The sequence below is a fragment of the Lepus europaeus genome, chromosome 4, assembly GCF_033115175.1.
Source record: "Lepus europaeus isolate LE1 chromosome 4, mLepTim1.pri, whole genome shotgun sequence".
NCBI classification, from domain to species: Eukaryota; Metazoa; Chordata; class Mammalia; order Lagomorpha; family Leporidae; genus Lepus; species Lepus europaeus.
The window spans coordinates 129,376,901-129,400,719 of record NC_084830.1 but is presented as its reverse complement, the minus strand read 5'-3'; the positions used below and the strand labels follow the sequence as shown (position 1 = coordinate 129,400,719).

General features: G+C 52.2%; 1 protein-coding gene across 1 annotated transcript in view; it reads right to left on the bottom strand.

Annotated features, from left to right (window-relative positions):
* Window positions 1-23,819, bottom strand: part of CCDC69 (coiled-coil domain containing 69) — a 39,255-nt gene that overhangs the window by 3,370 nt on the left and 12,066 nt on the right. Inside the window, exons 3-8 of the mRNA XM_062189918.1 lie at window positions 16,694-16,763; window positions 14,597-14,703; window positions 12,033-12,120; window positions 2,305-2,378; window positions 849-950; window positions 262-381 (exon numbers count right to left, since the gene is read on the bottom strand). Coding sequence (XP_062045902.1) covers window positions 262-381; window positions 849-950; window positions 2,305-2,378; window positions 12,033-12,120; window positions 14,597-14,703; window positions 16,694-16,763 — 561 coding nt within the window. The remainder of the gene's footprint in view (window positions 1-261; window positions 382-848; window positions 951-2,304; window positions 2,379-12,032; window positions 12,121-14,596; window positions 14,704-16,693; window positions 16,764-23,819) is intronic.

Genomic DNA, 23,819 nt, shown 5'->3' with positions numbered 1-23,819 from the left:
AAGCCAGGCTGTCTGCCCCCAGCACTGCCCACATGACAGCAACATCAGTAGCCAAGAAAAAGCACGGGACCTAGATGACAAGGAGCCACTGCTTGACCCAGACTGGCCACAGCCTGGCCCTTAGCTGGTCAGCATGGGCAGGAGGTGAAAGCTGGCTGGGAGCAGGCCGAGGTCTCCTCCAAGCCACCTCCCCTTCGGGCGCTGAGCCGAGGAAACACCCCAAGGGCACAAGTCAAGCCCCAGCCTTGCCCAGTCACAGACCACAGCTTCCAGGAGGAGCAACCGCTTGTCCAGTTCATGGATGCGCTCGTTCTTCATCTCGATGACGAAGTGCAGGCTCTCCAGCTCCTGCTCCCAGAACTGGCTGGGGCTCCCATAATCCTAGACAGGGATGCAGTGTGGCCTCATCAGAGAGCATGTGCAGTGGGGCGCGGGCTGCCCCCCCCCATTCTGCCACCTGGTCACCGCCGGACTTGTCCACCCCACCTCTCTCTCGGCCCGTGCTAAGTGCTTACTGTGCTTAATCTCATTTCACCCAAAGAACACCGTGGGAGGTGTGCACCAGCACCTTCACAGAGAGGGCAAGTGCAGTTCAGAGAGGCGAGTGGCCTGTGCCAAGAGGTGGATTTGCTATTTGTACCCAGCTCGGAGTGTAGAGCCTGAGCACTTTACTGTCCCACATGCCTCTCTCTGAGCCTCACCTTCTTCAGGGAAACGAGGACCCTCTTGCTTCGAGACCCTTGAGAAGGTAGAAGTGTCAACTTGGAGCTGTGATCCTAAAGAGCAGCCAGACCTCCCTGCTGCCCGACCTTGGCCTCCCTGAGACTGAAGGAGAAAAGGCCACCTACCTGGATGTGCTTCCTGTAGTCTCGGCTGAGGATGGATTCCTCCACCCTCCTCATCTTGGCCTGGAAGACCTCCAGCTGGGAGGTCAGGCCCTTCATGGTCTCCTGGAGAAGTGGGCGGGGAAAACATGACCACAGCCTGGCTCGTGTGGGCTGGGGGTGGACAGCACCGCATCCCAAGAGGGAACAGTTCTGAGTTCTTCAGTCTGCCCCACATAATAACACAGGGTGAATCGACTCCAACACACCCGCCCTAACTCTCGCTATACCACATGTGATCACTTCCCACACCTAGGCACTGTGTCCTGTAATCAAGGCCAGTGTTAGCTTGTCATTCAAAGCCCATCTAGGCCGGCGCCGTGGCTCACTAGGCTAATCCTCCACCTGCGGTGCCGGCACACCAGGTTCTAGTCCCAGCTGGGGCACCGGATTCTGTCTTGGTTGCTCCTCTTCCAGTTCAGCTCTCTGCTGTGGCCCGGGAGTGCAGTGGAGGATGGCCCAGGTCCTTGGGCCCTGCACCTGCCTGGGAGACCAGGAGGAGGCACCTGGCTCCTGGCTTTGGATCACCGCAGCACGCCGGCTGTAGCGGCCATTTCGGGGGTGAACCAATGGAAAAGGAAGACCTTTCTCTCTGTCTCTCTCTCTAACTCTGCCTGTCAAAATAATAATAATAATAATAATAATAATAATAATAATAATAAAGCCCATCTAACTATGCTCCGTGAATGCTCCAAGTCTCATCTCTCACTGCTCGCCTCCACACACTCTCTCCTGCTGCCAGGCGTCACACTACTCCCTTCACCTCCAGGGTACATCCTTGTCTCCAAACGTTTCCCCTGCCTGCAATTTCCTCCACCGAAGCCTTGACCATTACTTTCGGCACCAAGCTCACCCCCTTACAACAGCTCCTGTGCACCCACCTTCTAGTCCTTGCCACACCTCCAGCCTCTCTTTCCTTCTCAAACTCCACACCCCAGGCACCCTGAGCTTCTTAGGGTTCTCAGGTCTTCATGCTCCCCTCTTCCTCCATGGCTTTGAGCACATTGCTTTTTTCTGCCTAGGTCACCCTCCCTGCCTTTCTTTCACCTGGAGAATTCCAACACATCTGTCAGGTTCCTGCTGAGATCTCACTGTCCCTAGGATGTCTCCCCTGAGCAGCTGAACTGAGTGAGTGCCTTTGTCCAAGCTTCCATAGGTCCCTGGGAGCCACCAGGACCACTGTGGGTCATGCAGTCTCCACGATCCCCACAACAATCCCTGGGAAGTTAAGGCAAACCTATTCTCAAACAAGTCCTCTTGAGCTAATACCTGGTCACCAGATCAAGGGGTCTGGTTCCAAGGAAGACACCTCAGTAGCCCACACCTAGGTCAAGGCCAACAGCTGGGGCTGCTCTGGGGACTCTATGCCACCTTCCTGCCAGTCCTCCCTTTCGCACGGACAGCACCCAGCCCCTCTCACCTGCAGGACAGCTTCGGCTTTTTGGAAGGACTGGGTAAGGGCTTCTCTCTCCTGTTCATGTGAGGCCTGGAGAACTGTAGGGAAGAGAGACCTCCATAAGCTGAGACACTTCTCAGAGCCCGCGGTGGCCACCTGGGGCCCCTGGCAGCGAGGGGTGTGGGAACGGTCTTATTCATCCTCTGTCTCCTAGGCTTGCCTGGGGGCTGTGCCAGAAACTGAGAAGGTACTTAATAAGTGGGCATGGAAACGGAGATAAATTATAGCCTGGGAAGAACGGAGAGCCCTACCAGGTCGTGTGTATCACCCACGCTTCACGGAGTCTACGACCAAAGGCCATGCAGCACTTTCCTTCACCATGGACCCTATGAGGCCACGGGAAGTGCACGAGGCCAGCGCTTCGTCAGCTGTGTTGGCTCTTTCCCAAAACCATGAAATCACCGGTTGTCCAACCAAAGCACAAAACTGTGGTACGTACACCAGCTTTGTGGCCAGGAGATCCGGCTGGTTCTGGCTCTGCTTCCTCCAACCAAGGGACCCTGAGGAGATCATGTCAAACATCTCACAGCCTGGAAGCCTCACTTGTGAAATGCGGCCAGCGAGCCTGGCCCAGCCCTCTTGTCATTGTGACCGGAGGCTCTCGGGAGGGGAAGGATGGGCCAGGGCGTCCCACACAGGGCAGAGCTACCCAGAGCTGGAACTGTCATCGCTCCCCAAATCAGTGCGGCTTTACTTAGCATCCCACCTCTTCCACAGAGTTCCGGTGGCCAATTCCACCCTCGTTTCAGAGGATGACTAATCAGTGGGCAGGACAGGAACCAGACAGAGAGGACAAGAATGGAGAGTGGAACTGAGTCAAAGGGCCGGGGGTACAGTAGCAACACAGAAGAGAACCTTCCATGACATAAATGCGATACAGCTGTCAAAGCTGCCCAGGCCGGCTGTATACAAATGACAGCCTTGGGTTTTGAAAAATTCGGCCAGAGTTGTTAATTGATGGAGACAGGCTCTCGTTCCAGGTAAGGTGGAGGCGGCACGCTCTACCCAGTCTGTCCTGCTGCACACAGCGATGAAACCTGACAGAACGAACTGAACAGTGACTTGGGGACTTCGGAAAGTAAAGAACAGGGGCAGATTGGGCAAGAACAGAATGTGAGGTATCACAGAATAATCAGCAGGTTTTTAAAAAATCATTTATTTATTTATTTCAAAGTCAGAGTTGGGGCCGGCGCCGCTGGCTCACTTGGTTAATCCTCCGCCTGCAGCACCGGCATCCCATAGGGGCGCTGGGTTCTACTCCCGGTTGCCCCTCTTCCAGTCCAGCTCTCTGCTGTGGCCCAGGAGGGCAGTGGAGGATGGCCCAAGTCCTTGGGCCCTGCACCCGCATGGGAGACCAGGAAGAAGCACCTGGCTCCTGGCTTCGGATTGGCACAGTGCTGGCGGTGGAGGCCATTTAGGGAGTGAACCAACGGAAGGAAGACCTTTCTCTCTCTTTCTCTCACTGTCTATAACTCTACCTGTCAAATAAAAAAAAATAAATAAAAAAAGAGTTACACACAGAGAGAAGGAGAGGCAGAGAGAGAGAGAGAGGGGTCTTCCATCTGCTGGTTCACTCCCCAGTTGGTTGCAAAGGCCAGAACCAGGCTGACCCAAAGCCAGGAGCCAGGAGCCTCTTCTGGGTCTCCCACGCAGGTGCAGGGGCCCAAGGACTTGGGCCATCCTCCACTGCTTTCCCAGGCTATAGCAGAGAGCTGGATCAGAAGTGGAGCAGGCCGGTGCCATGGCTCAACAGGCTAATCCTCCTCCTAGTGGTGCCGACACACCAGGTTCTAGTCCTGGTCGGGGTGCTGGATTTTGTCCCGGTTGCAACTCTTCCAGGCCAGCTCTCTGCTATGGCCCGGGAGTGCAGTGGAGGATGGCCCAAGTCCTTGGGCCCTGCACCCCATGGGAGACCAGGATAAGCACCTGGCTCCTGGCTTCGGATCAGTGCGGTGCGCCGGCTGCTCGCGCCAGCCGTGGCGGCCATTGGAGGGTGAACCAACGGCAAAGGAAGACCTTTCTCTCTGTCTCTCTCTCACTGTCCACTCTGCCTGTCAAAAAAAAAAAAAAAAAAAAAAAAAGAAGTGGAGCAGCCAAGACATGAACTGGTGCCCATTCAGGATGCCAGCACTGCAGGCAGTGGCTTTACCGGCTATGGCACAGCGCTAATCAGATTTAAACAAAACCCAGAGACTTATGTATTCAAATATCAAAAAATGTCTAGGATACCATCCAAAGGTGCTCAGTATAAAACAGGAAAATCTCAACCTGGCCAAGAAAAGATGTTCCAAGGATGCGATCGCTGAGATACCAAAGATGTTGGAATAATCAACTCTTTAAGGCACCCAATATAAAAATGCTCCAGGGAGGGGCTGGTGTTGTGATGCAGCGGGTTAAGGTGCCGCCTGCAATGTCAGAGTGCCACGTGAGCACTGAATCAAGTCCCAGCTGCTCCACTTCTGATCCGGCTCCCCGCTCATGCACCTGGGAAAGTTGCAGAGGTTGCCCCATGTGCTTGGGTCCCTGCACCCACAGGGGAGGCCCAAATGGCGCTCTAGGCTGCTGACTTGGGCCTTCTTCTCAAGACTGTTCATCCCCACTTCTTAAGGAAAACAGATTAGAAAGAAAATGGGCAGAGGGGCTAGCCCTGCAGCACAGCAGGTTAACACCCTGGCCTGAAGCGTAGGCATCCCATATGGGCACCTGTTCGAGTCCTGGCTGCTCCACTTCTGATCCAGCTCTCTGCTATGGCTTGGGAAAGAAGAAGATGGCCCAAATCCTTGGGCCCCTGCACCCACGTGGGAGACCTGGAAGAAGCTCCTGGCTCTTGGCTTCAGATAGGCGCAGCTCCGGCCATTGTGGCTATCTGGGGAGTGAACCAGAGGATAAAAGACCTTTCTCTCTCTCTCTCTACCTCTCACTGTCTGTTAACTCTGTCTTTCAAATAAAATAAAATAAATCTTTAAAAAAAGGGAAAATGGGCAGAGCCTCAGGGATCTCTAAGGCAATCCCTGAATGTCTAACATTTGTGTCATCAGAATAATAGAAAAGAAGAAAGGGTGTAAGGAAGAAAAATTATTTGAAAAGAAAAACTTGAAAAGTTAGTTGAAGAACTGTTGAGTCCTTTTCAAATTTGGCAAATTGTAAAGCTATGATGAAAGTAGCTCACCGAACCTCAAAGTAAACCAAAAGAAATCCACACCTTGACACGTCACTTCTGAAAATCCACACCCAGAAAAACAATAGGAAACGGAAACAGACAAAAAGTACTGGTAGGGAACCAAAGTTTCTTCATTAGAAATCTTGGGAGAGGCAGGCGCTGTGGCTCACTAGGCTAATCCTCCGCCTGTGGCACCGGCACCCCGGGTTCTAGTCCCGGTCAGGGTGCCAGATTCTGTCCTGGTTGCTCCTCTGCCAGTCCAGCTCTCTGCTGTGGCCCAGGAGTGCGGTGGAGGATGGCCCAAGTCCTTGGGCCCTGTACCTGCATGGGACACCAGGAGGAAGCACCTGGCTCCTGGCGTGGTGCCGCAGCGGCCATTAGGGGGTGAACCAACAGAAAAGCAAGACCTTTCTCTCTGTCTCCTTTAAAAAAAAAAAAGAAAGAAATTTTATGAGAGTAGAAGGAAGAAGAAAATTTTGAAATTGCTTAAATGAAAGAACTATAAGCCCAGAAGGTAAGATCAAGACACTCTCAGCCGAAGGGAAAGTAAACTCCTCACTGGCAGGCTGCTCGAAATGTTAAAGGATCTTCTTTGAATGATTCCAGAGAAAAACCTGGAGGCTCAGGACTATGAGAAGACAACAGGACTGGTAACTGCAACAGATGCCTCTTCTCTTGAGCTCTTCTGAAAAAAGATGTACTTCCTGGGAAGCATGGAGGGTAGGGGAATGGAAGGGAGGAAGGAAGAGAGAGAGACACAGAGAAAGAAAATCCATCCCCTGGTTCACTCCTCAATGCTGCCAACAGCTGGGACTGGGCCAGGCTGAAGCCAGGAGCCCGGAGTTCCCAGGGTCTCCTATGGGGTGGCAGGAACCCGAGTACTTGGGCCCTCAGCTGCTGCCTTCCCAGGAGCATCAGCCGGAACCTGGATTGGAAAGAGAGGAGCAGGGAATCCGATATGGGGTGTGGGCACCTCAAGCGGTGGCTTTGCCTGCTCTGCCACCTGCTGCTTCTCCTGAGATCTGTAAAGATCATTGATGAAGAAGAGCAAACAGGATACACGGCCTGATGAGTACTCAGTGTGTGCAGATGGAATGTGTGTAAGACAAGTACAACGAAAAGGGAGAGGGAAGTCGGAGCTGCGGAGGGGATGGCTTCCACATCCCCCTGTAGAGGTAACACGTTAACTCTCAGTAGCTGGTGAAGTAAACATATAGTAATCCTTAGAGCAATCAGTGAAAAAAAAATCCAAGGAGATTCAATAAGAAAGATGATAGATAAGTTTAAAAGGCATACTAAAAATGTCCAAATACTCCAAGAGAAAGCAGTACAGGAGGAATAGAGGATTAAAAACAGAAAGACCAAACAAAACAAATACTAAAACGATAGGCTGAATGGTCTGAACATCTCAAATCAAGTAAACAGTAGGCTAGAAGGGATTTTAAAAAATCCCAGCTATTAATAAGAAACCACTTCAAGGGGTTGGCGCTGTGGCACAGTGGGTTAAAGCCCTAGTCTGCAGCACCAGCATCCCATACGGGCGGCGGTTCAAGTCTCAGCTGCTCCTCTTCTGATTCAACTCTCTGCTGTGGTCTTGGAAAGCAGCAGAAGATGGCCCAAGTCCTTGGGCCCCTGCACCCACGTGGGAGACCTGGATAAAGCTCCTGGCTTTGAATCAGCTCTGGCCGTTGCAGTCATTTGGGAGTGAACCAGCAGATGGGAGACCTCAATCTCTCCAGCTCTACCTCTCTCTGTAACTCTGTCTTTCAAATAAATAAAATAATTCTTAAAAAGAAAAAAAAAAGAAACTCACTTCAAATGTATGTCCTAGGTAGGATAAAAGTAAAAGAGAAAAAGAATTAATAATCAAAAGGAAGCTATAGTGGCTATACTAATCCGGATGAAGAAGTTTAAGAAGCACCAGACAAGGGCAGTCAGAGTCAGTGACATTACTTCTCTTCTGTAGTCAATAGACAGAAAGCCAGCAAAGAGAAAGAACTGAACACCTCAAGCAACCAGACGTGACCCTCATGATGTATGAGATAGTCAACCTGGGGCTGGTGCTGTGGCACAGTGGGTTAAGCCGCCACCTGCAGTGCCAGCATCCCACATGGGCGCCAGTTCGAGTCCTGGATGCTCCACTTTTGCTGCCTACTAATGTGCCTGGGAAAGCAGTAGAGGATGGCCCAAGTGCCTGGGCCCCTGCACCCACATGGGAGACCCGGAAGAAGCTCCTGGTTCCTGGCTTTGGATCAGCCCAGCTCCGCTGTTGTGGCCACTTGGGGGAGTGAACCAACGGATGGAAGACTTCTTTCTTGTCCCTCTTTGCCTCTGCCTCTCTGTAACTCTACCTTTCAAATAAGTAAATAAATCTTTAAAAAATAAAACAGGCTGGAGCTATGGCATAGTAGACTAAGCCTCTGCCTGTGGTGCTGGCATCTCATATGGGTGCTGGTTTGAATCTCAGACACTCCTCTTCCAATCCTGTTCCCTTCTCTTCTTTTTTTTAGAGGAAAGGTTTATTGTTGGGTGGAGGGAAGGCCGACAGGCCGGAGGGAGAGGGCAAGAGAGTAAGAGAGAGAGCATGTGTGTGGGAAGCAGGCCCTGTTACACCTCTGCCAGGGTGGGGGGCGTGGGAGGGAGCAGGGAATCCCATTAAGGTGGGGGAAGAACTGACACCTGTGGTTGGGTCATCTGGTCCCCTGGCTCCTAGCAATGGCGATGGGGGCTACAGCCTAGGATGGTGTCCAGGATGTAAACTGCGCCACAGACAAGACCGTGCCATTTTACTAACATTCTCCCTTTTTCTTTTTTATAAAGCAACTGCTGTATGGAATTACATCAGCCCCAAAAGTTCAGGAGGGGTAGAGGGACGATGATCTGTCTTTGGAGCTACTTCCTGCTGATATGGGGCTCCAGCTCCCTTCTAATGCACCTGGGAAAAGCAGCAGAAAATGGCCCAAGTGCTTGGGCCTCTGCACCCAGAATCTCCGGGCTTTTGGCTTTGGATTGGCCCAACTCTGGCTGTTACGGCCATTTGGGGAGTGAACCAGCAGATGGAAGACCTCTCTTTCTCTCCCTTTCTCTGTAACTCTATACCTCTCAAATAAATAAATTATTTTAAAAATAGAACTGCTAAAATAAAAAACAGTGGGGCCAGCATTGTGGCACGGCGGGTTAATGCCCTGGCCTGAAGTGCCAGCATCCCATATGGGCGCTGGTTCAAGACCCAACTTCCAATCCAGCTCTCTGCTATAGCCTGGGAAAGCAGCAGAAGATGGCCCAAGTCCTTGGGCCCCTGCACCTTCGTGGGAGACCCGGAAGAAGTTCCTGGCTCCTGGCTTCAGATCGGCTCAGCTCCAGCCATTGCAGCCATCTGGGGAGTGAACCAACGGATGGAAGACCTCTCTCTCTCTCTGCCTCTCCTCTCTCTGTGTAACTTTGACTTTCAAATAAATAAATAAATTTTTAAAAATAAATAAATAAATAAAAAACAGTAACAGGAAGTTTGGCAAGAGGAAAGGACTGTGAATCCCACATGTCATGGATGGTAATGTAAAGAGGTAATTATTCTGGAAAATAGTTAGCCATTTGTCACAGAGCTCAGAAAACATTATTGTGCGACCTGTCAAGCCCACTTCAGTTACCTAAGAGCAGGGAAAGCGTCCATCCACACAAAATCTGTACCTGCTTGTTAAGGACAGCTCTCTTTCAGGCTGGAAGCCACCCAAATCAGTGTCTTAGAAGTGAACAAGTAAACAGTGGAATACAACTTCACAGTGCTACAGTGACTTATGGACACAAGCAACAACTTCAGTCACAGTGAGTTAAAGAAGCCAAGACATTCTCCAAAAGCCAGTACCATTCATTTGTACAATAGCTTCATAAAGACAAACTAGAATGATGGAGACCAGACCAGCGCCTGCCGGAGGTCAGCTCAGGGAGGACAGAGGCTAGTCTCAGAGGGCTTTTAGGGGGCGGCTGACTGTTTTGTAGGGGCACATGTGGGGCTGGGATCGTGGTTCAGCAGGTTAAGCTGTTGCCTGCAGTGCTGGCATCCTGTATCTGAGCACCTGTTTGAGTCCCAGCTGCTTCACTCCTGATCCAGCTTCCTGCTAATGTGCCTGGGAAGGCATCAGAAGCTGACCCAAGGTCCTGGGCCCCTGCACCCATGTGGGAGATGCAGATGGAGCTCCGGGCTCCTGGCTTCGTCCTGAACTAGTTCTAACCCCTGCAGCCATATAGGGAGTGAACCAGCAGATGAATGATCTCTCACTCTCTTTTAAATAAATTTTTACAAATCAATAAAAATCTATACATATGTTAGAACTTATGGAATTGTAAAAAGGGTCAATTTTAATGATATGATAATTAAAACACACTCACACACACACACAAATAGAAAATTTCAGACAACAGAGTGCTATTGAATATAGAAAACCAGCACCAGTCTCTCCCAGTGATCTGTGTATCTTCCCCCAAAAAATGAAATCCCATATAGTTCCTCTGTGCTATGCTCCTATTCCAAGTGATAAACACTTTGGAGGTGCTTCACACAAAGTTACTTCATACAAGGACACTTCAAAAAGTTCATAAAAAATCCAAGTACAAAGTAAGTTGATTTTGGTGCATGAAAAATTTTAAATTCATGCCTAGCATTTTCATAATGTGTACTTTGCATGAAGTTTTTGAAGGTCCTGCTTCTGTGCCAAGCAATTTAAAAATAACGGTACAGGAACTCTGAATGATGGGGAGAACCTTAGACAGGCAAGCGTCTCCCAGCTGGCTTCTACAATAGGACTTTCCCTCATCAGTACGCTGTAACGCTCAGCAAGACAGCAAAGCAATTTGTAACAGGATGTGTTAATACTGAAATGCCACTCTTCAAATCCCCAGGCAAGGGTTTTAATCTCATGTCAAAATGTTTCCTGCTAATGTTGCAATGTTTCAAGATTCTTAAAACTGCTCAGACCTCTGTGCTAGCTGTTGCATTTTTGGGATTCTAAGGACGTAAACTGGGATGTGGGCACATCTGTATGTGAAAGGCATTTAGGGCAGTGTTTGTTAGAACAGCTAAGATCTAGATGCCTGCACTCACAGAAAACAATGAAAACCAGGAATGTCACGTTTTAGCCTTTCTAACTGTTTTAGTGGCAGCATCACTACTTGGAAAAGCATTTAATACAAGGCTGAATGGAGGGGCCAGCATTGTGGCATAGTGGGCAAAACCACCACCTACAGTGCCAGCAACCCATAGGGGTGCCAGTTCGAGTCCCGGGTGCTCCACTCCCGATCCAGCTCTCTGCCATGGCCTGGGAAAGCAGTAGAAGATGGCCCAAGTCCTTGGGCCCTGCACCCACGTGGGAGACTGGGCCTGGCTCCTGGCTTCGGATCGGCACAGTTCCATCCTTTGTGGCCAATTGGGGAGTGAACCAGCAGATGGAAGACCTCTCTCTCTCTGCCTCTCCTTCTCTCTCTGTGTAACTCTGACTTTCGAATAAATAAATAAATAAATAAATCTTTAAAAAAAAAAGGCTGAATGGAAAGAACAGGATATAAAATTTTACATGAGCTAATCACAACTGTATTTTAAAATGATAAATTCTTTTGGAGAAAAGTCATGCAAACACTGATGAGGAAAGGTAAAATCAGTTACAGCATTTTCGAGGTAAATTTGAACAGTGTCAGACTACACACAACCTTCTCCAAAGATAAACAAATGGTCTGCAAGTACATGCAAAGACACTTAATAAAATCCATCTTTAGGGAAATGCAAATCAAAACCACAAAGAGATACCACTGTACACTCACTAGGATGGCAAACAAAGGAACAATTATAGAAAATAACAAGTGCTGAAAGGTGATGGAGCAATTGGGACCCACAAGACTTGTTGCTGGGAACATGAAGTGGGCAACCACTGGGGAACACTTGGGTGGTTTCTCTGAAGCTGAGTACAGAATTAGCTTATGCCCCAGTAACTCTGCTAGCTGTAGATCCAGGGGAACTGAAAACAGCACCTGCTTGAACTAGCAGCACTGTTCACAGAGGTTCAGAGGTGCAGGTATCCATGGGTCAGATGTCCATGGCCTGATGAGTGGATAAACAGAGTGGTGGGTCCATTCCACTGAATGCTATTCAGCCCCCAAAACAAGGGAGCATAGCGCCTGCTGAAACACACATGAGCCTCAGACACATTATGCTGGGAGCAGAAAGCCAAGTGTTGGGGGTCACAATTTTATGACTTCATTTATGTGACTGTCCAGAATGGACAGGGACATGGAGACAGAGCAAACTGGTGGCCACTCAGAGCTGGGGTAGGCGTGGGAATATGGAGTGACTACTTGTTCGATGTGGGGTTTCCTGTGGGGGTGACAGTGTCTTCCAGGGCCTGGGGCCTTGTAGGCTCCAGCTCTGAAGCAGAGTGAGAGGGAGGAGCCTGTGGAAGGCTCCAACTGGAGGCAGCAGGTGCGGCCAGGCGTGGAAGCCTCTCTTCCCCTCCTCCCCTCCCCCGTGGAGCATCCCGATCCTTACCTCGAAGGGCCTCTTCCTGCTTCCCTTCCAGGACTCTCCGCTGCTCTTCCAGTCTCTCCCGAAGCTCTAGCTCCCTCTCCTTCTCCACCTAGGGGAACAAGGTCCCAAGCAGGATGGAGACTGGGCAGGTGCGGCACAGCCATCTCTCACCCACTCACCACCGCCCCTTGGGGATCAGAGTCCCACCCCCTTCTGAGAGACAGGAATGACACAGGCACAGTAGGCAGGGCAGACTTGGACTTGTTTAGGGCTCACAAGTGGGTTCCCAGAGAATCATCCAGATCGAAAGGGGTCAGGAGGCTTCCAATCCTGGCGTCCCCTCAAGGCATGAAGAAAGCCTTCCGGGTGTGCAAAAGGAGCAGGGGACAGCTCCTCCTCCGGCTGACTGTTCCCAGCAACCACCATACCTGCCATCAGGTCCCAGATCTCTCCTCTGGGCTCGCACAGAACCAGTCTGCTCCCTCAGGGACCTGAGCACGGAGCTCCCTGTCATGCTCACTGTCCTGCACCAAGACCTCCTGGAAGGGCAGCGTGGATGCCCACGGCCAGAGGGGAGGCACAGCTTCAAGGGGGCTCCAGCCCCAACCCCCCATGATTACTTGCTGCCTGTGCTGGGGTAGGCTGCGTGCCCATCTCAGCCAGCGGCCCTCTCTCTGGACAAGGAAGGGACCCGACTTGATGGCTCGTGGGCACCCTGACAGGTGTCATGGCTACAGACTCCACCTGGAAGGTCAGGGTCAATAAACATCAGGACAGCGCCTCGACCGCAACACGCTGAAGACCCGTAGACACACACACACAGGTGATCCACCTTTCGTAAAAGGCGTGCTTCTCAAGCTGGTAAGCAAGGAATGTGTCAGTGTGCTTGGGGTGTTCCCTGGGGCACTCCTGCAGCCTTCCGCCTCCTGAGCACCTTGTGGCCAGGCTCTGCACTTGACCCACGGAGCCTGGGCAGCATCCCCTACACATGTGTGTCCTCAGTGGCTCTGCTCAAGGACACCCGGACAGAACTTCCCAGCACAGACGCCCATAGAATTTAATAGAGCAACTGCTCTATAAACACGTGGCCACTGAGAAAGAGACTTTACATGCTAGCACTTGGGGGCTGGCATTGTGGCACGGCAGGTTAAGCTGCGACCTGTGACTCAGCACCCCGTATCGGAGTTCCAGTTCGAGTCTAGGCGGTTCTGCTTTCAATCCAGTTCCCTGCTAATATACCTGGGAAAGCCGTGGAAGATATGGCCCAAGTACTCGAGCCCCTGCCACCCATGTGGGAGACCCAGATATAGTTCCAAGTTCCTGGTTCTGCCTGGCCCAGTCCTGGCTGTTGCAGTCATTTAGGGAGTGAATCAGTGGATGGAAGATTCTCTCTCTTTGCCTTTCAAATAAATAAATCTCTTTTTAAAAAAGTCAGCATTTTGAATACACACATTGAGCTTGTTTCATAGTTATAACTGAATAACCAATAAAGATGACTTAGAGCAAACTGCTGTGTGTCATCCTAGGATCTTTCCTGCCACCCCACCATCTCCCTCTGGTAAGGGGGAAGCTGAGACAGAGAGAGGGGAAGCACTGAGCGACAGAGCTGGGGGAGTTCAGGCTTCACGCCCCTCCAGTCTTGGTTCATCTGCAATTGTTCTTCAGTTGCTCCTCGACCTTCACGCCCTCCGTGCGTGGCTAATTCAGGCTCCTAACTGTGTGGATCAGCCCTCCATTTTCATTTCCAAATAATTTTTGAGGGCTCTGTGTTGCCTGCACAGAGCCTCCTCGGGTCCCGCAGGCCTGGTGACAATTTTCCAGGATGCTAACCTTTACAGGGCACTCCCGTTTGGGGTAAGTAATGCCGTTTCCCATCGGGCTTCCCTTCTAAGTTGGGAGAGGCGCAGTTAGGCTGCCATAAGCAACAACAGCACACAGTCTCAGAGGCTTCTAACAAAGGTGTATGTTGCATTCACGGTGTGTCCGCCTCAGGTGGGCGGGAGCTCAGCCGTCCAGCGACCACCAGCCAGGGGCACAGGCTGACCGAGCAGCCCTCTTCCAAACCGCGCCAGACACTTAGCCAGACAGAAAGACCGCGAAAGTCTTGAGCCAGCAATTTGCGAAAGTCTTGAACCAGCAATTAAATGCTTGGCCCAGAAGTGACGCTGGCTCTTTCTTACACAACACAGTGGCCAGAACTCGCTCCATGGTCCCTCCAGCCACAAATCAGGCCCAGAAGGGTAACTAATTAATCCAGCAGCAACAATGACTTCCACTCTTATCAAATAAACAATCAGCTTTGTGGGAGGAGCCGCTTGCTGTACCGGATTTAACCCAGATATAAACACAAGAGGTCTTCAAGAAGTTCTTGGAAAAGTACAGTGAAAAAATAAGCTTATTATTGAACAGTTTTTCTCGGAACAAGCATTTCCCATGCACATTTTGAAACCCCTTCATGTATGTGCAGCCCAGGATTCTGCCTTCTTAGAACAGCGAGGAGCACCAAGAGCAGGTCCTGGCTCTGGGGTGCAGCAGGGTCAGCTGAGCAGGGAGAAGAGCGACAGGTGGGGGTGACCTAGGCTTACCTGCTGGGCCCATTTCTTCTTCTCCTCTTCATGTTGCTGGAGAATCCTGCTGATTTCCTTCTGGTGCTGCTCGGCCTCCTCAGGTGCACTGGACTGGACAGCTGTGGCTGCAAGTGAGAAAGCACAAAAAGGCACACAGAGCACAGGGGGAGCCGAGGCCGGCACAGTGCGTGCGGGAGGCTGGGTGAGGGGCTGGCGACAGTTCCCAGAAACATCCAGAATACTTTCAGTTGGGGCCCGATCTCCAAAGACAGCTCCTCAGATCTCTGCGGGGCCCTGGAGACCCTATTTCAAGGCGGGAGCCTGTGGTCCCAGGGTCCCTGGTATCTACAGTAGGGCTGGCCGCCCACGGGGAAGATTCAGCCCACTCAGATGTTCTATGTGCTCCAGCCAGACTTTGGGTTAGAAAAACACTAGCTGCTGAGATTCAGTAACTGCGAAGCTGTCCCCTAATAATGCCGGCTGCCAGCTTTTCTCGAAGCATCTAAAATACGGCAGCACAAGGCTTGGCATCAAGGAGGGGGAGGGGGCAACCGCCTCCTCCTTAGGCCAGGGTTTCCTCAGCACTTGGCCAGGGTCCTCACTGCTCTCTACTGAGATGTCATTTGATTTCCTGCTGGGGCTGTGAGCATCCGAGCACGTGACCCCCTCACCGTTTGCATCTTCCCGGCTGCAGACAGAGGGGCCGCCCACAAGCAGGAAGGAGCTGCTAACAGGAAGTGCAGTCCTTGCTCAGGGAAACCCCAAAATGGGCCCTGCCAGTGCCTCTTAAACACATGCTGGGTGTAACCGAAGAGAGAGACCACCCTCTCTGTGCCTTAGTTAACCCATACTCCAGTCTGAAAGCAGAGTTACGGTACCTACCCCATGTGGCGACAGAGACTGATAGAAAACACTGACACAAAAACAGTAAAACAGGGAAGGAGTCCTGAGAGCCACACAGCCATTGCTCACTTCACCCTCAAAAGAGCCCACTGTGCCGAGTTCTACCATCATCCCCATTTCACAGAAGAGGAAACCAAGGCACGCAGAGGCCATGCTACTTAGTGTTGTCAGCATTATCGCTGGAGAGCTCCGGAAGGAGGGTCCAGCAGCAGACGTGGATGCAATATGAGGACCAGAGAGAAGCCAATGCTGTGGCCGCCCCATCAGGGCAGCAGGAGCAGTGAGCTGGTGTCCCTCTGTCCTGAGCTCCTAGGCACAGGTTAGGGAGAGGACGGAGCCTCAGACTCTCACAGAGCATCAGGCTTGAACGCTGGCCCACGAGATCTGTGCCAGCCTGGCTGCAGCTGGAGGGACGCTTGTTAGGAAAACATCTCCCTACCGGAAGTGCCGCTTCATCAGCCCCACCCCCAGAGATGCTGGCGCCCTGGCACCAGGCCTCAGCAGTCCCACCCTGAGCTGTGCGAGGCTCTCCTGGCGTCCGGTTGGTGTGCAGAACCTCTGAGTTCGGGTCCAGTTGCTTATCAGCTACTTGAATTTCATCTACAATGCCCTTGGCCACCTCTGGGCTGTAACGCAACACCTCCAGACACAAGCAGCTCATTCTATCACCATGGAGCTCTGACGGGTTGAAACCAACAACCATACAGACAATTCTCTGCGACGGAGCTCGATTTGATTCTACCTGCACGCTGTGGCTGCCCCGAGGCTCCAGCACGGAGCCGGGGTCACAGGAACAAGGCTCGCCTTTCTTCTCTGTTCGGGCACTTCAGACAGCTGGAGAGAGCTTTTGTTTGATGGGTATATCTTCTTACCAGGAGAACGCTCTGTGTTCCTTCAGCCTCTCCTCTCAGGGCAGACTGCACCAGCCTGATCGTGTCCCCCTCCACCCACCCTCCCAACTCCATTTTTCTGGATCCTGCTGCAGGTGTCTTTTCCAGAACTCCACACGACACTCTAGGTGCGGGATCCACATCCCAGCACGGGGAAGCACAGGTCAGGACTATCGCCTCCTTGGTTTTAGACGTGATACTCCTATTAATGTAACCTACCTAAGAACGAATGAGACATTTGAGTAGCGAGATCACCTTTGTTGATGACAAGGTAAGACACCTCCTGAGGGCAGTCAGGGCACTGATGGGGCTGGCAACTCACCTGTGTCCTTGTTGAGGGGACCTAATTCCTGGGGCTCTGGTCTGGGTGGCTGATCTGTTTCTTGGCGCTTCTAGAAGAAATGAGATGATGATGAGACGGGAGTGGGTAGGGGTCAACGTGAGGATGGTCACCGCAGTAGGAGCCTTCCAGAGGCAAAGCCAGACTTTCAATGACAGCAGACCCTGCCCTAGGCCTGTCCACCAAGCTTGCCTCCCTCACCAGCCGTGGGTGGCCCTCCAAATAGGATTTCCAGGGAAACTCTCCGTGGGGGGGTTTGATGTTGGGTGACCTCCCTGACAGCCCTGCTGCCTGCCGTGGAGGACCTCCTGGCCCACCTCCTCCTCCTCCTAGGATCTGGCCAGCTGCTCTGCTATTACCCTCACCTGGCTATGGTGCTCAGGGACCCCAAGCCTCTGTGCCTTCCATTCAGAGGATTCCTTTCTGATCAGGGCCTGTGACTCAACCTCCATGCACATTCTGCTGCAGGTTACGTGCTGCTAGAATTTCAAGCCAGGGTTTCACCACAAGATCTGGTTTGCAGGAGGCGCCAGATGCTATGCTATCTCAGCTAAACTTCGGAATCACCCAGGAAAACATGAACATCTGCAACTTATTTTTATTTATTTGAAACCCAAGTTATAGAGAGAAGGAGAGAGACTAGAGGGAGAATGAGAGAGAAAGAGATACCTTCCATCTGCTGGTGAACTTCCAAACTGGCTGCAATGGCCAGATTTGGGCCAGGCTGAAGCCGGGAGCCCAGTGCTCCTTCCAGGTCTCCCACATGGGAGCCCAAGTACTTGGGCCACCCCCGTTGTTTTCCCATGTGCATTAGCAGGGAGCTGGATCAGAGGTGGAACAGCCGGGTCTTAAACCAGCATCACACGAGGTGGTGGTGCTGCAGGTGGCAGCTTAACTCACTACAGCACAATGTTGGCCCCAATATCCCCATTTTAAAGGTGAGGAGGCTGAGGCTGGGTGAGTTAGGACTTCATCAAAGCCGCTTAGGGGATAACTGGCCGAGTCACAATTCCAGCCTTACCCAGTGGACACCTCAACCAACCCTGGTCAGCGTTGTTGAAGCTGATCAAAGGTGTAACTGATGCAGAAAGGCCTTCGACATCACAAAGTGGTCAGTGGTGCCCAGATCTCATAGAGGAGTGATAGCTTCAGTGGGAGGGTGGATATGGGTCGACAAGCAAGGATGCTGAAAAAAATCACTTGCAGATGATCACTCTGACTTTATAAAATAAAGGCCATTTTAACCTCCCAAAGAGCAGTAAGAAAGAGATCAGAAACAGCTCCTCCAGGGAAGGAGAGCTGATACAACCACTGAACTTACACAGGCACACAGCCCAGACAGGTCAAAAGTCGCTCAGGTCGGGCACTGGACCAGAATTTGGGGTGGAAAAAAAGAATTAAGTCCATTGGTGCACTTTAAGAATTTTTAAAATGTTTATTTTTCATCTACTTGAAACAGAGTGACAGAAAAAGAGAGAGAGAGATCTACCAGTTCACTCCCCAGATGCCCACGAGAGCTGGGGCTGGGCCAGGCTGAAGCCAGGAGACTGGAACTCCATCTGGGTTTCCCACATGGGTTGCAGGGACCTAAGCACTTGATTTATCTTTTGACCCCTCCCAACTCCACTATGCAGAACTTGGATTGTACGCGGAGTAGCTGGGACTCTAACTGGCACTCCGATATGGGATGCAAATAGCAGCTTAACCCACGGCACCACTGATGCCTGCCCCAGGATTATTTCTTAAAGCAAAACAGCACTTTATGAAGCACTTTTAAAAAACAATCAGTCCGCCTATCCTACAGAAAGGCTATGAAAATGTTCAATTGTGAATGATCATGATCAAAGAAAAACTTTACCTTTCACTATAGCAACAGATTTGGAAAAGCAACTTATTTGAATATAATTTTAAAAAATTTTTCCTGAACCCCATGAAGCACCGCAGAACTGCTAGCAAACAGATCTCTGACTCAGGATGGAGGATACATGGCAAGGACTTTTCTAGAACAGTCAGCACCTCCCGGATAGAGCCTGGCCTCTGGCAAACTGCGTGAAGCCTCCCTGGGCCTGATGCCCCAAACCTGCCCAGCAGTGGCGGGCCTGACCTGGTAACCCTCTGTCCACCCTGGTGGAGACTCGGCCTTCCGTTCCAATGGGAGAGGAGGCAGCCTGACCCAGGCGAGGCAGGAAAGCTGTCAACACAGGGACCTGGGGAAGTGACAGGACGCAGTCTCCTGGCGCTGGGCTGCAGGAAGGAGCCACCCCCGGGTATGCCAAATTGGGATGATGTTCTTGTGGGGGTGGGAATGTCTGGATTCCAGGCCTGGCTTTGCTATGCACTTGGACGGGTCCCTGCCTGGGGCTACTCTTTCCTCCCCTGCAGAGATGAGGGGTCTGGTAGGTTAACTCAATGATTCCATGGTGTTCACCCATCTTGGCTTTTCTCCACGGCACTGGGAGGCAAAGGTGACTATCTGTGGAAACTGAGGCACGGGGAGGTTGCAGGCATGCTCGCACTGAGCCCTGCTGCCCAGCCAGCACGAGAACCAGGTGTCAGAATGGTGGAGACCCTAGAGCGAGGGTGGACACCCTAGAACTGTGGGTTTCTACAATCAGATCTGGATTCCAACCCTAACTCCAGCACCACATGAGCTCAAGTCCCTGCTGGGTCTCAATTTCCTCACGGCACCGTTTCAGGATTAGATGAAATCCTGCACTTGCAGGGCCTGGGACACTCTAAGAGCTTAAATATTGCACAAGATGACTGCTGTATGTTTGAGATACATGGCAAGAACAAAGACCCCACAGTGCCTCGGCGGATCTCTTAGGCTGCCTCTGGGTCTCAGGTTTTGTCACCTGAAATAAGGTCATAAGCTCACAGAATAGTGCCTTTCCCCAAATCACCAGTACAGCATGGTGGAGAACCCTTCTCCATGACCAACTCCAGGAGCCCATGCAGGATGCAGTCGCACGCTGGAGTCCCTGGAACCCGACAAACCCTCCCTAGGGTAAATCCTTCAGAACGACATTCGAGGCACGTCACAATCTGCTCCTGTCCTACCATCCCAACCCCATTTTCTTTTTCTACATTTTCATTTATTTGAAAGACCGAGAGAAAGAAAGACAGATGGAAAGAGAGCGCTCCCGTCTGCTGGTTCACTTCCCAAATGCCCACAGCACTTGTGGCTGGACCAGACTAAAGCCAGGAGCTGGGAACAGGATGACAGGGACCCAGGTACCTGAGCTCTCACCTGCTGTGTCCTAGAGTGTGTATACTGGAAAGTGGAGCTGGGACACGAACCCAGGCACTCTGATGCAGGATGCAGGTGTCCCAGGTGGTATCCTAACTATTGTGCAAAATGCGAGCCCCTCACGTTCTTAATACTTAAATACTTAAAACATCTTCTAGCTAAAGCATTACTAAGCATCCATTGTATAAAGTATGGAAAACGTGGAAAATATCCCAAGAAAGCCTCCTTAGCTGGAGAGAACCCTGGAGCATGGTGGCACACGTTGCTCATGTGTGTATCAGCGGAGTACTGCTTGTACCTCTTTATCCCTCACCTTTACAAACACACCGTGAGTATTTGCTGTGGAGCATCGGCTATTCTACAGAAGCATTCCTGTGAATATCTGAGTGGAGCATCTCTACGGTGGATTCAGCCATCGAATCGCTACTGTTGCATGTTTCGGCTGCCCCCGATTTCACACTTGCAACCGGTGCTTGAACGAACACACCGACAGCTAGCACGTTTCAGACATCTGGCAGTACCTGCTCTGCCTTCCCCAAAGCTCTCTCGCTGTACTCACCCACACAGGCACACAAGGAGGCCAGCTGCACAGCAGTCTTGCTAACCTGGAGCACTCTGTTCCAACTTCTTTAAAAACGTTGGCCAAGTTGCTAGGTCAAAACCAAAGCAAACAACCGAGTGCTACCTGTGGCGCTCCTGGCCTCGACGGGCACACCCACGTGTCCATGCCCAAGACACCCCACGCCACTGCAGGTCACCGCCTCGACATACTGCCAACTCCCTCTCTGCCCTGCAGCTCACACTCACTTCTCTGTGGCTTCTCCTGGGGGCAAGTCATTTCCCGTCCCCTCCTTGCCCCAGGCACCCTGGGTACTTAACCATGAACGGCTGTCTCTCTCTCCCAAGGGGCTTCTTGAGGATGGGGACCATTTTTGAAACCTACTTTGGGTTTGCCCCAGTGCCTGCCATGATGGCAGATCCATATTTCTAGAAATACTGTCTACAGCACCACCCTGGTGCTGGCCTAACCCAAGTGGCCAGGGTCACATAACCCACAGAACTCCAGGGGGCAGCGTGTGTGCTCGAAGCCTCCACGTCTCCCTCCAGGAGATCCAGAGGTTCACAACAGCCTGGGGACACAGGACCCAATGCCAAGGTGCACTCAGTAACCAACCACTGACTGGAAAAACCCCAGGCTGGGGCCCTGGCCACATCCTCTTGGGAGGTCACAGGGCAGGGTGCACCCTGTGGGGTGTAGAGGGGTGGACAGCAGGGAGGGGACACAGAATTTTCCTTTCCGAAAGGCAGCGGCTGGGGGTGGGGGGGGGACCTTCCGGCCTGAGTGCTGGAAGAACGATGGCGGCTTCCTGAGGCCATGAACGCTGCAGAGGAGGCAGCCGGCGGCACAGGCGGCCGGGAGAAGCCAGGCCGGAGGGAGGAGGTCAGCTTCCCCGTGTGACTTCAGCTAGGTCACTTCCTTCCTCCCTCTCCCAGCACCCCCACTTGTAAAGGGCCAGAACTGCCTTCCTCGAGGCTGGGAATGGAGCATGGACACCTGAGCGCTGGCACAGCTGCGGGGCCAGCTCTGTGGGCCACGCAGATGGGAGCCCTGTTGCAGGTGCAGCCTGGAGCAAACCTGGAGTGCCACAGGGCTCGGCTGCCAAAAGCAGACAGGAGAGAAGGCAGCACGGGAGGGCAGCGCCCAGGGCTGTGGAGCAGCCAGGGGAGCGCAGACGGGGCCTGGTGACACCCACCCCTGAGGGTTCACTCTCACTTTTTAGGGTAAACTGACAAACTGGAAGGTGTCCCCAAGAAAGCCACACGACATGGAAGGAGACACTCCAAGCCCATCACAGGAGGCGCCGTTGACAGACCACAGTCACTCAGCATCAGGAACAGGCCAGAAAACTGACTGCTGGCTTCGGTGTCACAGGGTAGAAGGTGCTGCTGTGTCATCGGCAGCCTTGTGGCCCAGCACTGGACGTTTCAAGGAGAAGTTTCAATCAATCAAAACTCAAGAATCTCAGTTCTGTCTTTATCAAAGGTAGGCTGCTGTGAGCAAGAGTGGGGCGAGCTCCCCAACACCAGCTGCAAGCAAGGAGAGGACAACTTCATCCTGCACGTTGGATGGAGTCATTTTTGAGCATCCCCAACTGCAGCAGCCTATACCTCCATGGTACGTCCCTAAGGTTGGGCAAGCAAAGCCCTCCGGTGAGTGAGCACACAGCACTTAGCTTCTTGAAGCGCTCTACAAAGACCCCCAGCATCCACAGAGCCTCAGAGCGCTTTGTTGAGTACCAGGCAGGCAGCGGCACTGGGAGGTGCATGGCCATCATGAACTGAAGCCTTCGGGTTAGGCCCAACACTCTCCAGATCCCGAGTCTCACCAGGTAAGTGTAAATTAAGCAGAAGCAGCAAGTCTGGAAGCGGCCGGGACATTCCCCACCTCCGGAAGCTGCTGGTAGAGTCGAAGCGTGGCCTTGAGGAGCACTTGTCGCTTCCTGCAAACACTTGGCCTTTTTCAGGACCACTGCTCCACCCTTCAAGGCACTGTGTATTTTTTTAAAAATTTATTTATTGGAAAAGTAGAGTTACAGAGAGAGGGCGAGACAGAGAAAGCATCTTCATCCACTGTGCCTGCAGTGGTTGGACTGGGCCAGGCTGACGCCAGGAGCCTGGACCTCTATCCGGGTCTCCCACATGGATACAGAGGCCCAAGCTCTTGGGTCATCTTCTGACGCTTTCCCATGCACATCAGCAGGAAGCTGGATGGGAAGAGGAGCAGCCAGGGGATGCTGAGTTTGCAGGCGGCAGCTTAACCTGCTGTGCCACAACTAGCTCTGGCGTTGCACATTTTTTAATATATATTTTTTTAAGATTTATTTGAAAGTCAGTTACATATATAGAGAAGGAGAGGCAGAGAGAGAGACAGAGAGAGAGAGAGAGAGAGAGGTCTTCCATCTGTAGGTTCACTCCCCAATTGGCTGCAACGTTTAGAACTGTACCAATCTGAAGCCAGGAGCTTCTTCCAGGTCTCCCACAGGGGTGCAGATGCCCAAGGACTTGGGCCACCTTCTATTGCTTTCCTAGGTCATAGTAGAGAGCTGGATTGGAAGTGGAGCAGCTGGGACTCGAACCAGCACCCATAGGGGATGCTAGCACTGCAGGCGGCAGCTTTACCCGCTATGCCACAGTGCTGGCCCCTGGCTTTGTGCATTTCTGATGAAGCACCGTGTCCTCTTTCCTCCCCTGGTAATCAAAGGGCCACTGGAGCTCCCTGGCTCGTCCTTGGTTCCATAAGCCACAGCCCTGATTACCGTGGCTCCCATGGTGCTGTTGTCTGCTTAGCGACTTGTACAGGCTTTGTGGGCTGGAAGGGCCCCTGGAGGTAGCTTATTCCAACCCCTGAATTGAGGCAGGTGACTGGCCAGAGGAGCATGGAGCAAAGGAGCCTTCAGGTTCAGGGCTTGGCCTGGAGTCTCTTCCGTTTCCCAAGTCCACGCACCAGATTTATCCAAGCAGCTGGGCCGTTAGGACAGGGGTGGTCCCAGGTCTCAGGGACTTGGGTCACACCCTGCACAGTATCAGAGCTGCCTTTCCGGTGTCTGGCCTCAGCCTGGGTGGGGCCAGGCACCATTAGTTTCGGATCTGAGTAACCACAGGCAGAGCCCGTTGGCTGAGGGTAGAGGCAGGAAGGAGGTGGGGGTGGGGGTGGAGGCCCCAAGGGCCCCCTCCAGGGCTTGGGGAGGGCAGGGCCTAAATGTTCTGGGCTGTGGAGTAACTGAAGCGCTCGCACCCAGATTACAGGGGCTCAGAAGGGAGAACATGGTCAACACGCTCCCCAGCTGCTCCACCTCT